This window comes from Tamandua tetradactyla, chromosome 2 (genome assembly GCF_023851605.1).
Source record: "Tamandua tetradactyla isolate mTamTet1 chromosome 2, mTamTet1.pri, whole genome shotgun sequence".
In the NCBI taxonomy this organism is placed as follows: domain Eukaryota; kingdom Metazoa; phylum Chordata; class Mammalia; order Pilosa; family Myrmecophagidae; genus Tamandua; species Tamandua tetradactyla.
The window spans coordinates 97,937,768-97,950,306 of NC_135328.1; the positions used below are offsets into that span (position 1 = coordinate 97,937,768).

Here is a 12,539-nt window from a genome sequence, read left to right on the forward strand (position 1 = left end):
CATAAGAGTGTGAAAGAATCGGGGAATCCTGGGGGAATGGCCCCTGGGGGGCATTCCCAGATTCCTCGCAGGCTTTTTTTTGCCCTGCCCTGAACTGGGCAATGCTGCTTGCCGGAAGCCACAGAATTTAGGAACAGTGGGAGACGTTCTTCTCCTGCTATGATACATGCCATTCACTCCTTGAGATTAGTGTTGGCAGAACTCTTTACAAATAAAATGTTTAATATATCAAGTTTACATATTTTCTTATTAGGAAGCATACTGGTTCTACCCCATAAAGATTTTTTAAGGGATAGTTTGCATTATTTTGCATGGAAAGGTGAAAAAGTTTGAACTCATACTGATTGTACCGACGGCTATATTTCAACACTGTTTACTTATGTAACTTAATCTATTTTTTTAAAATAATAGGTAAGCATGCAAGGGAAAACATTTTCTTTTCCAACTTCAAAAGGGCAAAACATCACATTGTTAGTTTGTTTACATATTAACCAATGGTCAGAAACAGAACAAGTTGCTGAAATGATTTTTAAAAAACTAATTCCCGCCTTGCTTAAAAGAAAATTTAAAGCTACATGGATCAAGTAGCATGGCTGTAGTTAAAAACAGTGTTTGGTGCTGTTTGGAATCCCTGCTGTACCACTGCTGGTTGTCAGCCTTATACGAAATGTCATGACTTGTGCAACTATATCTACAAGCTTCACTTTCTGCCTCTGTACAGTGGAAGCAAACTTGTGAGTCTCGTGGAGTTTTGTAAGAATTTGATGCGTTAAGTGCATAACAGTGTCTAGAACACAGTAAATGATCAATAAATGGTGGGTTTAAATATCATATTAACACTAGGTATGTCCTTATTAGTATACTCCTTTGAACAATAAATTCTGCCAACTTCCTTATCATAACTCTTCCATCCAATGCACAAAAAGCTTCAAAAGGGGAAACTGAGCCAAGATAGAATAATTAATTCATGTTCTTGCCAGAAAATTAAGGAACCTTTTGTATTTTAGGTAATTTGAGTGAGGTTCTTCTTGATCAAATTCCATACACATTCTCTTCCATTGAGTGTGTTTGATATGTTCAATGAGAAATGAAAGAAATATCTAGGAGAACATCAACCCCAAGACATTTCCACCGGTATCGCCTTACCTAGCCCCAAGCTGGTCCCTGCCTGGAAACTCCTCCAGCATCAGCTTTCCTTTCTACCTTTCTTTCTTAGCATCCTAAAGATGGTGATGATGAAGATGATGATGAAGATGAAGATGATGTTGATAGCTAACATTTATTTCTCATGTAATCTGAGCCAGGCACTACAAGCACTTTACATGAGTAATCTCACTTAACCATCACAATAGTCATAAGAGGTAGCACTATCATTATTCCCAAAGTTGAGAGAGGGTCAGTAAAATGCCCAGTGTCACACAGTCAGTTGGTAGCAGAGAGCCAATTTGCAAGCAAATAGGATTTCAGCCAGGGCCTTTATTATTCTTAACCCTCAGGTGACATCTACTCCACCCCTGCTTTCAGGATTGCCTACAGGATCAGTCCAGACTCGCCCTGCTCTCCACAGACCAAACCCACCTACCCCCACAGTCTCTAATATCTTTCTTCAGTTCACATTTCCTGACTTGAAATTCACAAGGATGGAAGAGCAACGGCTATGGCAAGTGGTCCATCTATCAATAACTTCATTTTGACCCCTTAACCCCCTAAATGAATTGCTTCTCATGGCATCCCACAGCCATGAAACCTAATGCAGAAAAAAAAAAAATCCCCATAGGGAAATCCCTGATGTATTTTATGCCTTTTGACCACCAACATTAATATACAGTTCATATTAATAATTAAATTCATTAAACAGATGAAGAAATAGGTAAGAAAAATGGTTTGCTCACAGCTGTGCAGCAAGAGGAAATAAAATTGCCAATAAAGCTAAGCAGGCCCTTTAGAAGTTCTTACCATCTCCTTTTTCTGGAATTTTCATTCCTGATCCCTCAAAGCTCTTCACAGACAAGGAGCACTGAGATGAATTTACTGTGGAACCAGCCTCTCAGAGGCTCAGCTAAAAGGAGACTTCAACAAATCACTGAGCAGTGAGGGGAGTACAATAATAAGTTGACCCTTCAACCAGACAGTTTAAACTTCTCTGGACAAGATACAAATGCCTCCAAATATTTGTCAGCAGTTCTCAGTGGAGGAAAAACTGCAGTTAAAGCACCTCCGGTGAGAACTTTGGGCAGTAAATGTGCTTACATTTTAGTTTATCCAATATTTATTACGAATTGGTGAGCTGGGAATCTGGGTCCTTAGTTCCTTCATGGAGGGCTAAAAATGTAAAAATAAAGTCAGCTACAGGTCATTCTTTTTTGTTTATTTAACTGCAGAATTTTAAAAAATCACTTTTTCCATTTCATAGCTCCTCCAGCCCAGGGAATAAAAATAGCGAACTTAGCAGGAGCCAAACTTCTACTGGAATAATAAAACGAGAGGGGAAAGAACCCGTCTTAGCATCATAGAAGCCTCAAAACAAAACTCTGACTTTAGCTACCTGGTTTCTTTCCCCTTCTCGGAAAAACCTCAAAGGAGGTCGCTGTTTCTGAGCAACTCCGTGGTGGCCCAAGACAGCTAAGCCGTTCCCACCGCCCTCCCCAGCCCCGCCACCTGTGAGAACCCCGCAGGTTCCGCACGCAGGAGGCTGGATCGGGAGGTTGCGGCCCGAGAGTTGATCGGGAAAAAGACCAAAGACCCTGGTGGCTGGGTACAACCGGGACGACTGGGATACTCAGGGAAGACCCGGCTGAGCCCCGCGCGCGGGCTCCACCGCAGCAGCCTCGGGAAATGGGTCTTGAGCTGCGGGGACCCGGCGCCCCCGGAACTCAAGAGCTTCCTGCCGCAGACTCCCCAAAACTGGTCGGATCGCAGTCCCCCTGCCCTCTGCGCCCAGCGCCCTGACCGCTCCGGCCGTGCCGCCACGAGTCCGCCGCGCCACGGGGCGCGTCTCACCTGTTGATCTTGAGCGCGAACGCCCTGCGCTCTGCGCTCGGGAGCGTGGCCATGGCCCGCCTGCCGCACGTCGGCTTCTAGGGTCACCGGGTGTGAAGAGCCAGGGCCGGACGCGCCGCACAGCCGCCGCAACACATGCCGAGCGAGACGCCAACCTCATCTGTCACTTGGGGCTGGGAACTTCCGCATTTCCACCTTCTGCGCTGAAATCACCCCGCGGGAGGGCCGAACCTCCGAGCTACCGCGGGGAGCCCAGACACCCGCCGCCCAGCTTGGCACGAAGGGAGCGGCGGGCGAGGAGGGTGTGGACGCCCAGCGGAACTGCAGTCCGGATACTCCAACCGACGGCGCGCTCTTCCCTGGGCCCTGACCTCAGGCAGAAAGGAACGCGGGCGGATGACCCGGCGACCACTGAGCGCAGGCCGGAAACTCCATCTGCCCGACTCTGCAAAGCTGCCAGGGAAAGTGGGCAAGCGAGGGAAGCCTGTGCCTTCCGCCCGCCCCGCTGAGTTGGCGAGGTCGGGAAACCAACCCTGGAATATTCTAATCCTTGGCTGTATTAAGGGTTGACACCATTTCTTGGAGAAGACAGATTTTAAAACAAGAAAAGGGGGTAGACTGTTTCAGAACACAAGTCAACTTTTGCAAGAAATGTGCCCATCATCCTTTCTGGGCCTCCTTAAATAAATATAGTGAATCCATCCAAGAAATATGTTATCTTTCTTTCTTTCTTTCTTTTTTTTTTTTTTTTAAATCAACCTGAGGATAAATGCTGTTATCTAAGGAAATACAATATGATTCAAGAATACTCTGCATCTTTGGTTATATTTTCAGTTTCAAGCTTCTCAGATGCCCAGCCCCAAGCTCAAGAGAGAAATCAGAAAAGTCCCAATGCTCATGTGCTCACTGAACTAGAAAAGCCCATGTTTATTGCAAGTGGCTGGCTTGCTCTAAGCAAACCATGCAATTCTATAACCCTCTCTATCTCTTTTTTTTATAATGCCTCTTTCTGTCAGCTTGTCCTTAAAAAGAAAATACTAAAGCAAGGTTTTTTTTAATTCAAAGCTGCCGCTGTCCAAAATGATAGCCCCTAGCCATGTGAAAATATGGTTAGTCCGAATTGTGCTGGAAGTGTAAAATACACACTGGACTTTGAAGACAGAACAGATAAAATAATGTAAAATATCATACTGATAGTTTTTACACTGATTACAGTCTAACATGGTATTCTAATGTATTAGGTAAAATAAAATATATTATTAAAATTAATTTCATCTCTTTGTTTTCCCCTTTATTTAAAAAAATGGCTTATATTACAGAAAATTTATAATTACTTATGCAGCTCACTTTTGCATGCCACATTATATTTTTACTGAAAAGAGCTGGTCCAAAGTATTTTGCACAATTTGCAACCCAATACTCAAATGTCTAAGGGGTCGAGTCGGTCTCTTTCCCATGTCGATCCTTTAGGTTTCAGGTAGTTAGTAGCTCTTCAGAGCTGGTTAGGTAACTTTATTTCCCCCTACAAATCAATGCATTTAAGCATATAAGACGAAGTTGCAAAGTACAGGATTACACAGACTGTTAAAATAGACCAAAGAAAAGAAAGCATTTTGAAATTTGGGTGTTTTGACTTCCAACATTATCCAATGTATATTTACTGCACTGGAGTTTATGCAAACAGAAAAATACTAAGAGGACAATTCCATGAGCACCTTTTCATATTGGGAACAAATGAATGATCCATAGAAAACTTTTTACACCAGAGACTTCAGTCCACTGTGTACTTAGTCAGCCTTACTGATGGGTCTCTCTGAGCTTTAGAATGTTTGTGACATATAATTATAGATAAAGCAAAAACATTATAAGGTTTCCACATGAACAGATGTAGTGAGAGCATCTTGAAGTTTCAAACTTTGTAATCATGGAAACTTTTGGGGGGGGTGAGGATTATAAATTTTTCCATCTTACATCAGCTATTGATACATTCAACTTAGTATTTGCACCTAACTATGGAGGTTCAGGCCAACATTATTTTCCTCTGTGATGTCAGTTTCCTGAGGTTTAGGATGACCCCAAATTTCCCTAACAGTCACTTAACAACTCACTGTGAATATGCTTAAAATAGTCAAATGCCTATTTAAAAACTCTATCTACTCTTGGATACATCCATAGATCACTGGCAAAGTTCAAAACCAGTCATCTGAAAGTCTGGCCTCCACATTCTCATTGCCTCTTTGTTCTAGTTTGCTGGCTGCCGGAATGCAACACACCAGAGACCAATTGGCTTTTAATAAAAGGGGATTTATTTTGTTGGTTCTTCAGAGGAAAGGCAGCTAACTTTCCACTTTAACTTCTTGTACGTGGGAGGCACAAAATGGTCTCTGTTGGTCTTCTCTCCAGGCCCCTGGGTTCCAACAACTTTCCCCGGGGTTACTTTTTTCTGCATCTCCAAAGGCCTGGGCTGAGCTGCAAGTGCTGAGATGAGGAATGCCGAACTGCTTAGCTGTGCTATATTGCATTCTCTCATTTAAGCACCAGCCAATTAAGTCAAACGTCACTCATTGCAGCAGACACGCCTCCTAGTTGACTGCAGATGTAATTAGCAACAGATGAGGTTCAAGTACCGTTGGCTTATGTCCGCAGCAACAAGACTAGGTATGCTCACCTGGCCAAGTTGACAACTGAATCTAACTAACACACTCTTTAATTCCCTGTAGTTGGGGTTCTCTTGTCATTACCCAAAGTGCACCCCGGAAGGCCTGTTTTTCCACATCTGACTGCCTACTTGGTCTTTCTTTCCTTCCACGTCTATGTATTCTTTGATTTTGTTTTTCATCATAAAATTCTTCTCTTAGCTTCTATGACAGATATTGCATAAATTATCCCAAACTGTCCTCCTAGTTTTCCCCACATCCCCTGAAAGGTGACCTTGTTTCTTACATTGCATCTTACCTATTTTATTTAACAAATAATTTAATTACACTTCTCATGCCAGGCAGTTTTCCAAGGCCTTCACAAATATTAATTCGTTTAACCCTCATAACAACTGATAAATAATATCATCCCCACTTGACAACTGGGGAAACTGAGTCACAGAGCAGTTAAGTGACTTACCCAAGATCACAAAGTAGTAATAACAGAGCGATTTCCAGTCTTAAAGTTTTGCCAGATATTTCACTTACGTTTTCAATCTCCACAAATAGAAAATCTCTACAAATAGAACATATTCTGGTAACATATATACAACCTAAAAATTCTCATTTTAACTCTCCAGCTCCCCCTAATCAACTGGAAGCTGCCTGTCCATAATCACTTATTTCTGTCAGTGCCACTGATATCCCCACTTCCCGGGTTTAAAACTTTGGAGTCATCTAGTAGGGGAAAAGGAGGAAATCTGGGTTCTGGCTTCAGCTTTTTGCTAACTGTGTGATCCTGAGGAGCCACACTCCCCTTATATCACAAATTCCTCTGTATTGGACTGATATCATCTACTTGCCTCCCTAAATTTAGAAATTTGCCAGCTCTTTCTTCTCTCTCTCCTTTTCTATTCAGATTTAATCACCCACCAAGGTCTGTCATATATTCTTTATAAATGTCTCAGTTCTCACTGCTTCCATCCTGGTTCTAGATCTTATAATGTCTGGGTAATGAGAAGATTTCACACAGCCTCTCTGTGTGCAGCCATTCCTTATTCCAGTCTAATCTGATTTGACCACTGCATTCATCTTAAAAACCTGTTTCATCAGGTCTCTCACCTGCTCAATTAGCTTTGCTGGTTTTCCATCATCTCTACATCAAGCCTAACCTCTTCCAACTGGCTTATAGGCCCACTTCACCTCACCAACTCTGTCCCTTACATGTCCATTGGAGCAGGGAAGATCCCCATCTTGTCCCTCAAGAAGGCAGTGTTCCCTCTTCCAGGGGTCCCTCTGCCTATGTTTTTCTTCCTGCCATCTTCATTTTATATCATTTCCAGTCCCTCCCCATCATTCAAAGTTTGAGTCAAGTTGTCAAGTTCCATCTCTACATAAAGGATGTTAATTCACAAGTATTGGTTAACTAAGTGTTGGTCATCATCAATAAACACAGCCTAGTGGAGTGGAAGACCCAGAGGACCACAGCAAAGTGTGATCATTTTCACAACTCCCCCCATCTTCCCTACACTATTCAAGATCTCCATCAACTTTTGTTCCAATGTCATCTTCTGTGCCCATCTATTTAACATTGTAATGCCCCCTTCCCGCCTGAACTTCCTAACTCACATTCTAGCTTTGTTTTTCTTTTTGTTTTTTCACTTATCACTATCTGAAATACAATATATTTTATCTGTTTGCTTGTCATCTTTCTCGTGCTTTTGGAATGTAAGTTCGTGAGTTCAGGGACTTCTTTTTTTTGTTCACTCCTCTATGTGTAGGGCCTTAAACAATGCCTGGCACATAGTAGGAGCTCAATAAATATTTGTCAAATAAATGAATGTATAACTGATTCAGTGCCTAACACAGGTCAAACACTCGATAAATACTTGTTAAAATAAACTTGAATGGGAGTGCCCAAGTTTCATGTGTTTTTCAGTAAGAAGTAATAGACTTTACTTTTGAATTCTCCTGAGTATTTTAGTTTTGACTTCCTTTAGGCATCTTCCCCAGCTCTTTTTTCTTCTTTATATTAGCAAAATTATAGATTTATAGAAAAACCATGCAGACGCAGAATTCCCATATACCTACTCCACCCACAGTTTTCCCTATTATTAATATTTTGCATTAAATAGTAATTTTTGTAATAATTAATGAAACAATATTATAGTAACTATACTATTGACAGTAGTTCATCACATTAGGGTTCACTGTGTTTTGAAATTCTATTGTCTTTTCAAAATTTTATTCTGGTAACATATATACAACCTAAAATTTCTCATTTTAACCACTTTCAAATATGTAATTCAATAATGTAAATTGCATTCACAGTATTGTGCTACCTTCACCACCATCTATTAATAAATCTCTTCCGTCACCCCAAACAGAAATTCTGTACCAATTAGTCATTAACTACCCATCTCCTATACCCCACCCTGGCCCCCTGTAACCTGTATTGTAATTTCTGATTCTATGAGTTTGCATATTTTATTTCATATGTGACATTACAAAATATTTGTCCTTTTTGTGTCTTACTTATTTCACTCAGCATGATGTCTTCAAGGCTCATCCACATTGTTTGCATGTACCAGAAATTCGTTATATTTTTGGTTCAGTGATACTCATATATATATAAAGGAATATATATCCCATTTTGTTTATCCATTTATCTGCTGATGGACACTTTCATTGCCTCCAAATTCTGGCTATCGTGGACAAAGCTGCTATGGACATCAGTGCGTAATTATGTTACGTCAAGTCCTTGCTTTAAAGAATTTAAATTTCTTTTGGACATATGCCTAGAAGTGGGATTGCCAGGTATATTAGTCAGGGTTCTCTATGGAAATAGAAACTACAGGAGACTTCTACAAATATTATGAGATTTTATGAAACTGTCTGATGCACAAATCCAAATTCTGTAGGGCAGGAGGCAAGTTGGGAACTCTAAAGCAGGTTTTTGTTGAATTCCCCAGGAGAAATTGGCTAGCTGAAGTAGAGATGAAGATTCTCTCTTCTGATTGCTGAAGTCAACATTTCTCCTTTTAAAGCCTTCAAGTGATGGGATGAAATGTCTTTCAATACTTCTGACACTCCTCTTAGTTGATGGTAGATGTAATCATCCATAAATGGAATCAGTTTACTGATGACATAAGTTCTTGAAATCCCCTCTTAGTAATAGTTAAGCCACTGCTTATTTGGCCAACTTGATGCATGAACCAAACCATCACAGTCCACTCCTTATCAATTTGGTAGATATATGTATTATATTAATCTCTAAATAAAAAACAATAACAGACATGTTTTTTACCTAACAATACTTATCTGTTCTGTGAACAGGCAGAAATGCACTAAATCTCTCCAGAATAAGGTATAAGTCATTGGATAATACCCACTCTTAAACTTGATATCCTATAACTTAAATACTACGATATAAACTATACAATTTATATCATATGATAAGGGGATAATAGAAGGAAGAAAAACTACTTGCTTTATGTACATATACAAACATACAACAAAACAAGGAAGAAACATTCATATTATAATCCTCAGTCCTGTAACTGATCACGTTGGCATAGTTCATATTTATCACTACCTTCTTCCATTACCCATTCCATGTTCCCTTTACCTTCATCAGGCATCTCAGCTAGCCAAGGTTCTTTGCCTGGTAGAGTGACCCAAACCTTCATTTCTGAAGTTTATGGGCCATTGGTTGTCCTGCCTGGATTGGGTTGTTGCAGTTTTCCATTGACTTTAATCACAAGGCAGAGTAGTACTAAGAGACACCCTAGGGAATCTCCTGAATTTCTGGTAAACTCTTCTTTACCTCCATTGTGTAGTTGCAATTCTATTTCCTGTTGATAGTCAGGGTTAATCACTCCAACAAGTACAGTAATCCCCTTCTTTGCCTGTTGATTCAGAGGCATGAGAAGTGCAAAGTGGCCAGGAGGCAGTTTCAACTTCCAATTCAAAGGAATTGTTTATCTCCTGGTGGAAGCACTCCTTCTTTTGGAACTAAGACCTGTAGACCAGCAGAGCTTAAGGTTTCAGGGACAGGAAGCAAAAATTTTTCTAGTGGATAATTAGAGGGAATAGTGAGTAGTGTCACTCCCATTTCCACCCCTTGATTCCTGGATCTGTGAATCCCAGCTATGGGAGAAACAACACCATACATGGACACTGATTTAGAGCATATACAGCCTCCTGGAGAACATTGCCTCAGCCCTGAAAGGTGTTGTCACTCAGCTGGCACCATAATTGAGTCTTCAAAAGGCCATTTCACAAGTTCTATCAATCTAGCTGCCTCAGGATGATGAGGAACATGGTAGGACCAGAGAATTCCATGAGAATTTTCCCATTCCCACATTTCATTTGCTGGGAAGTGGGTTCCATGTTGCTGGGAAGTAGAAGTCCATGTTGCTGAGCCCATGTATAACCTCCATCCCCTACCACATGGCCACTTTGTTCATCAGCCCACTGGGCAATGACAGGAGTGGCTGAATAAAGAAGCTGACTGATATCCACAGAAGGGTTCCTCTTATCTACTTGATTATTTAAATTTTCCTCTGCTGAATTCACCCTCTGGTGAGCATTTACATAGGACCCAAATATCTTCATATTTTTTTCCCATTCAGAAAGTTCTATCCACACACCTCTTCCCCAGACCTCTTTGTCACCAATCTTTCAATCATGCTTCTTCAAAGTCCCTGACTATCAAATCAAATCATTAGCAGTAGTCCATAAATCAGTGTACGGACACACACCTGGCTAGTTCTCCTTCCAAGCAAAATGAGCAACCATGTGCACTGCTCGAAGTTCCACTCACTAGGAGGATTTCCCCTCACCAGGAGGATTTCCCCTCACCACTGTCCTTCAGGGACATCCCAGAAACGGGTGGCTGTGCTGTAGCTATCCACTTTTAAGTCATACCTGCATTTCATGTAGAACCATCTGTAAACCAGGTCCGAAATTTCTCTTCTTGAGTCAAATAATTGCAAGGAACTCCCCAAGAGGCCATAGCTCTGGCCTGGAAAAGAGAAGGTAATGTGGCAGGAGTGGTAGCTATGGGTATTTGGGCCACTTCCTCATGTAACTTACCTATGCCTTTAGGACGTACTTGAGCCCTATCTCTTACATAACATTTCCAATTTATGATAGAGTGCTGCCATGCACACCCAACTTTATGACTTGGTAGGTCGGGCAACACCCAGCTCATGACAAACAACTCAGATCTCATGGTAATTTGGTGGCCAATGGTTAAGCATCCCTGAGGACAAGATTATGACATAGGGCTGGAGAATTAATGCACCCATGAGGTAGGTAGGACCATGAAGGTATACTGCTGGCCTTCAAAGTGAAAAAGCAAACTGTTTCTGGTGAAAGCAAAGTGTTTCTAAAAACAAAATATTTTTGATGGTCCCTAGTAGCAATTGAGAAAAAAACATTTGCCGGGTCAATAGTTGCATACCAGGTACCAGCCGATGTGTTGATTTGCTCAAGCAATGATACCACATCTGGAGCAGCAGCTGCAATTGGAGCCACCATCTGGTTAAATTTATGATAATCCATTCTCATCTGTTTTCTGCACAGGCCAAGTAGGAGAGTTGAATGGGGATGTGATCGGAATCACCACCCCTACATCCTTCAAGTCCTTGTTGGTGGCACTGATCTCTGTAAATCCCTCCAGGAATCCAGTATTGCTTTTGATGTAATATTTTGCTAGGTAGGGGCAGTTCTAGTGGCTTCCACTTGGCCTTTCCTACATTAATAGCCCTCACTACACAATTCAGGTAGCCATTGTAGGATTCTGCCAGTTGTTGAGTCTTTCTATTCCAATTATACATCCTGGAACTGGGGGAAGAACCACAGACTGGGTCCTGGGAGCCACTCGGCCCACTGTGAGATGGACTGAGCTCAAACCCACCGATCCCCTACTCTGACTGGTGATCCATCGTGATGTTTTGGATCTCCTGAATTAATGTCACTTCTGAGCCAATGTCTAACAATTCCTGAAATGTCTGATCATTTCTTTTCCCCAATGCACAGTTACTCTGGTAAAAGCCTGTAGGTCTCTTTGGGGAAGGCTAAGAGGAAGATTAATGGTATAAATTTTTGACAGTGTAGCAGGGTCCTTCCCCAAAAGGACCTATCTTCCACTCATTTGAGGGATTATAGGTCTGTAAACTATCTCAAGTCTGGGGATTGATTAAGGCACTGTGACTCTCTGTCTTTTGTAATTCAAGTTAGACTTCTGTTCATTTGATCTAGAACTCTTTTGCCTACACCAATCAAGTAAAAATTTTGTAGACTGCCCATCTATGTTACTTCTGGGTACCCCATGAGCTACTAGCCAATGCTACAGATATCTACTAGTTAGTTTATTTTGATTACTGCCCTGTGTCTGCTGTCCATTAAGGTAGCCACACCTTGTCTTTGATAATTAATTGTTGCCACTTGGCTTCTTCAGAAATTATGGAGTTAGTCTCACAAATTCATTCCTCAAAGTCCTGTTAAAAGATGTGTCCTATAGACATTCTTGGGATGGGTGAGCAGGACTTACATGGTAAATCCATTCTAATATTCCTATATCTCTAAACTTTTGGCTCCCCTCATCTACATTATACCCAGGCAATTCTGGCATTTGGACCTGAGGTAATGGTAGCCATCTTTTGGTTCATGTTTTAGCCAACCATCCAAAAATACTGATAAAGTCCTTTCTAATCCCTTGAGCTTTGACAGTGAATCCAGAGTCTCTGCTTAGTAAGCCCACATCAATAAATTCAGCCTGATCCAAATTTATATTCCTTTCACCATTATCTCACACCCTTAAAATCCATTCCCACACAGTCCCTTGATTTCTGTCTACATAAGCTGGAAAACGCATGTAGTTCTTTTGAAGTATAG

At 41.3% G+C, this 12,539-nt stretch overlaps 1 protein-coding gene across 3 annotated transcripts in view; it reads right to left on the reverse strand.

The window, feature by feature from the left end:
- DOCK8 (dedicator of cytokinesis 8) overlaps positions 1-3,343 on the reverse strand; it is a 243,357-nt gene extending 240,014 nt beyond the window's left edge. For 2 of the 3 annotated variants that reach the window (XM_077148339.1, XM_077148335.1), the window contains exon 1: positions 3,001-3,343. In XM_077148339.1, coding sequence (XP_077004454.1) covers positions 3,001-3,053 — 53 coding nt within the window. In that variant the 5' untranslated portion in view covers positions 3,054-3,343. Of the gene's footprint in view, positions 1-1,956; positions 2,714-3,000 lie in introns of those variants that run through there. The other variant, XM_077148340.1, reaches the window with a different exon arrangement.
- Positions 3,344-12,539: the final 9,196 nt, after the last annotated feature.